The sequence below is a fragment of the Penaeus chinensis genome, chromosome 25 (assembly GCF_019202785.1).
Source record: "Penaeus chinensis breed Huanghai No. 1 chromosome 25, ASM1920278v2, whole genome shotgun sequence".
NCBI lineage: Eukaryota > Metazoa > Arthropoda > Malacostraca > Decapoda > Penaeidae > Penaeus > Penaeus chinensis.
In genome coordinates, this window is record NC_061843.1 from 11,292,314 (window position 1) to 11,297,313 (window position 5,000).

Genomic DNA, 5,000 nt, shown 5'->3' on the forward strand with positions numbered 1-5,000 from the left:
GGGGTAGACAATGAACAAGACTGTACAGTAGGAGATGGATTGGAGGATGTTGGGAGAGGAAAGAGTGTATTCTGATGGCTGAGTAATGGCCAGTGGATGATTTGGAATGGATAGAGTTAACAGCAAACACTATGGAGGGGGCATTAATATCAGTGGTTGGAGCCATGGTCAAAGGTGAGGCAGGGGTCAGGAAACAACTGAAATCAAATTTAGATAACGGTCTACCATTCAGGGTCCACATGAGGGGTAAGGGCTAGGCAATTAACTGAGGAAATACTGTGCCCATGGCTCCCAGAGGCTGTTCATGACTGACAAAGCCAGCCTTTCATCCTTTTAGCACAGCTCACGCACCTTAGGAAATGGACAAAAGAAGGTTTAGGTTTGGTTTAATTTGATTCCATTTGTTACAATGGATATTCTTGGTGTGACATAGTGTCTGTTTTATTTTGCTTCTAAGCTATCTTTAGTGTGCAAGGAATGGCTGGGGTTACCATCCACTGGCGGCGAGGGATTCAAACGCAGGTCAGCAAGATTGCTAGACGAGATCGCTACCGCTGCACCACTTCAAGGGATGAAGAAGAGAAAGAAAAGGAAAGGGGAAGAAGAAAATACCATGCAAAATTAGTTGAGGCAATGGCTGAGGTCCAAGGTAGGGTTGCTCCCCTACATTGGGCCCGTCTTTGTCTCCTAAGCCCCCCCATCCCCACACACACACACACACAACAATAAGAAACAAGGGATTATGAGGGTTATGCAGAAAATGAAAGAATAACATTGCAATGGGGAGGCATGAATTCTTGTCACTGCACACCACTCAACTAAGCTCAATGGTCCTATTTTGGGCCACATGATGACAGTGAAACATCCAGATCCAATGGGTTAAGAGATCTGTTTTGAAGTGAACCAAATTTCATGTAGTGCATAATGTAAACTAAAACTAAGAAACTCAATTTGCTGAAATGGGGTATTCATGGCCCCAGAAGAGATCCGTCCAACCAATTACAATTTTTACCATGGTACTGGAAAATCAATTTACATTTTTGACTTTTTGACTCTCAATCCTATACCAATAGTTTCACTCACACCATACAATTTTGCCACATACCACATGCAGTCAGTCAGAGGGAGAAAGTAGAAGCAGGGCAATATGGCTTCCCAGTTGTCTGTGCTAAAGACAATTTGTCCATAAAAAAGTAACTCAAAAGAGGCGGCATATTTTCAATAATCATAGAAAGGGCAAACAAGCAGGCATGTGGCATATGGGATCAGTGCTTCATGACAAGAATAGATGCCATGACATCATTAGGTTAATTACATATCTAATACCATAATCAAACAAACAGCTGTTAAACTTACTGCTAGCCTCTCATATACTGCAGCCTTCTGAATGTCATTGAGCTGGTCGTTGGTCATTATGATATCATGTATTTGGTTGAGTATCTGTAATATAAATCATGGTAAATATTCACCAATAACAGTGATTACCTATAAACTATGAATGTACTTCATTAAATATTTTAAATGCTAACTACATTCGGCTTCTTTTATCTTCATCATAATAATCACAACAATAATAAAAATTGAGTTTAGTTCAACTACCATCACACCTGGAAAGAATAGAACAAGAAACAGGGAAAAACAAACACACACACACACACACACACACACACACACACACACACACACACACACACACACACACACACACACACAAATTACAAAAAAAAAAAAAAAAAAAAGAATCAAAGAGAAAAGAATGAATGAAAGGACTGGAAGAAAAATCAGCTAGTGCTCCAAGATATCCAGACATCTGCAATATGTTTCTGTCTTACTTGTGTTGCAGAATATCCCTCTGCCATCATGAGGTTTACAAAGTCACTCAGTTTCTCATATGAGTTTGTAGCACATACTTCCATCAACTCTGTAAGCCACTTGTCTGGGACAACCCCTGGAAAAAAAAAAAACAATAATAATAACATACACCCAAAAATTATAATCAAATAGCACTTCAGAAGACAAGTATATCACACAGAATAAAATGAAAATTATTGGGAAACATTAACCTTTATATTTTAGGTTATAATGTATCACAAGAAAATATTTATTTCCTTGGGAAGAAAAAGAAAAAAGAAAAAAAAAAAAAAAAAAACTGAAGACAAATTACCTGTTATCTCATAGATATCTTCTGTAGATATCGGTTCGCCTGACCTCAATCTTGCAGCTGATTGCAGCGTGGTAATGGCTCGTCGTAAATCACCTTCACTTGTCCCTATCAAGGTTTCCAGGACAGAATCTTCGTACTTAACATTTTCCTCTTCACAGATATAGGTAAGCCTTTTCAGTAGGATCCCTTGTGCTGAGAGAAAAAAAGAGAGAAACAATTAAATAAAGTGAAATAAAAAGATTGCTTACAAAGAGAGAGAGAGAGAGAGAGAGAGAGAGAGAGAGAGAGAGAGAGAGAGAGAGAGAGAGAGAGAGAGAGAGAGAGAGAGAGAGAGAGAGAGAGAGAGAAAGAGAGAGAGAGGGGGGGGGGGGGGGAAGGACCAAGGATTATTGCATCTCTTACCTAGGGTAAGTCAACACAAGGACACTCAATCCATATCTGTATCAATTTTCGTCTAAATAATCATGAATAGGGTTATGAGCACCTTCTCTCTGATGATCTCATTTGAGGAGTATGTGTCCTTTGTTTTGGCAGTGCTGCTCTTGCCTGACTGTCTTCTAGTAATGTTGATCATGGGGGACTCAATAATAAAATAAAAGGTTTCTACTTCCCCTTGTATTCTAGGAATAGTTGGGGTCCTAACCACTCTCAGTATCAGTTAAGGTTCAACTCTTGAACACTAGATCAGTAATTGGGCAGCTTAGCCTACTGAGCTACTGAACACACAAGGGCTCGAGCAAGTAAAAGAATTGGATTATAATTTTTTTAATAATCTACTACAATAACGACACACATCACAAAGACACTATTTCTATCCTATCAAAACCACTGAAATTAGGATTCCTTTCACAAAGCCACATCCATATAATTCATATTCCATATAATTTTACATACTCACCAAGTGGTTTAAAGCGAAACTTGGAGCACCTGGATGTCAGCGGCTCAATAATACGCGATACATAATTACAGATAAGACAGAATCTAGTTGTCTTAGACTGTTTTTCCATCGTCCGCCTGAGGGCTGCTTGAGCTGCATTAGTCATTGAGTCAGCCTCATCTAGGATAATGATCTTGAAAGGAGGACAGGGTTTGCCACTGGAAATGCAAAGGAATTATGATTAGTATCATTTGATACTCATTTCAATCTGACTTCATGAGGACATTTTGAATCATTCTTAATCATATCATATGACATTTGAGTATCAACATTCATCTTTTCTGGTCATATAACCATGTATATAGTAGCAAGATGCAACAAACTTCATGTAATCTGAACAGTTGAGAATTCCACCTTAACAACTATTCCACAGTGAGCTCAATATTGTGCAACCCTCAGAGCTAGGAATGTTTTCAACAAAATGGAAACTTGAGAAAACTAATTCCATAAAAATAATTAGTAATGGCAAAGTAAGAACAAAACTTTGACTGGAATTGAGCTTCCAGATAAACATGAAGAACAAAGAGAGGTTTAAGATTGCTATTTTGTTTTATCTCTACTCACTGCAGTCAAAAAACTAACTTAGTCCTCAGTTATTAACCATTATTGTTGGGGAAAAGGTAAAGGATGTTTGAGAGCACACACTGACTTTCTGGTAACTAAATTTCAACCCAAACACCCAAAGTTGCTTGCAAAATTCTAATCAATATCATATCAGCCATGGTCACCAAAATGAATTAGTAATTTTTTAGTTTCACACAACCATCTAATCTTACAATTCTTATATCTTCTTTCAATTATCCACACTGTAATGTGCATGAATTTTGTGATTTTCCACTGCAACTAAAATAAATTTAAGTATTAGTAATGTTCATGAAGTGACCTTACCCATCTCAGATGAAGTCCCCATTACTCCAGCCATTCCTGGGAAATCCACAAACATCACCGTATGAACAAAAATCCCTTCCTTACCCAGGGACTTCGCCCCCAGATCCTCATCCGATCACCATATTTCTCTATCTGGGGCTTGACTCCTGGACCCCACCCAATTTACTCTCCACACAGCATTTATCATGACCTATTTTCTTTATTATTATGCTATTTTTTGCCTACACAAATTATATCATGTATCAATGGTCATTCTGCCCATTACAGGCAAATTTTACCTTGTACTAAATGGCTATTATTATGCTATTTTTTGCCTACACAAATTATATCATGTATCAATGGTCATTCTGCCCATTACTGGCAAATTTTACCTTGTACCAAATGGCTGTGGGAAACTGAAATTGTATCAGTCAATGTGATTCATTATATTCCCCACTATGGAGAGGTAAATATTTACTTGACTAACTCTTTTTCATGCTTAACAAACTCACAAAAAATAGACAAATAACCAATCAATCAATACAATGACATTGCTGTATCATGAAAATTAATGAGCTAAGGTCATCCATGCAGCCTTATACTTACTCGGGTCTTGTGCTAGATACACTGGTCTGGGCAAAGGTCTTTACTTTCTCTCTGACAACCTGAATGCCTCTCTCATCTGAAGCATTAAGCTCCAATACTCTGAAAGAAAGAAAATATGTTAAGAGAAATTTACCTGACAATAAAGCATAAAGAAAAAAAAAAAGAAATAATATAAATATGCATAATCTATTAATATCTATACCGAATTTAAATGTCTGACTCATGTAATAAGGAAATTAAAAAATGGGTGTTGCTCACCTTTGTCGGAATAGATCACCAAACAACTGTCTGGAAGCAGCTAGGATTGTTGAAGTTTTACCTGTACCTGGTGGACCATAGAACAACAAATTTGGCAGCTGAAAAACAAAGCAAGCAGGTCATTAACATGACATTATCTAAATAATATATCCTTACATATCTATATCA

General features: G+C 37.5%; 1 protein-coding gene across 1 annotated transcript in view; it reads right to left on the reverse strand.

Annotated features, from left to right (window-relative positions):
• Nucleotides 1-1,292: 1,292 nt before the first annotated feature.
• LOC125038570 (replication factor C subunit 4-like) overlaps nucleotides 1,293-5,000 on the reverse strand; it is a 9,369-nt gene continuing 5,661 nt past the window's right edge. Inside the window, exons 4-9 of the mRNA XM_047632101.1 lie at nucleotides 4,833-4,930; nucleotides 4,575-4,673; nucleotides 3,063-3,259; nucleotides 2,165-2,356; nucleotides 1,833-1,948; nucleotides 1,293-1,440 (exon numbers count right to left, since the gene is read on the reverse strand). Of these exons, the coding sequence (XP_047488057.1) occupies nucleotides 1,312-1,440; nucleotides 1,833-1,948; nucleotides 2,165-2,356; nucleotides 3,063-3,259; nucleotides 4,575-4,673; nucleotides 4,833-4,930 (831 nt within the window). The 3' untranslated portion in view covers nucleotides 1,293-1,311. The remainder of the gene's footprint in view (nucleotides 1,441-1,832; nucleotides 1,949-2,164; nucleotides 2,357-3,062; nucleotides 3,260-4,574; nucleotides 4,674-4,832; nucleotides 4,931-5,000) is intronic.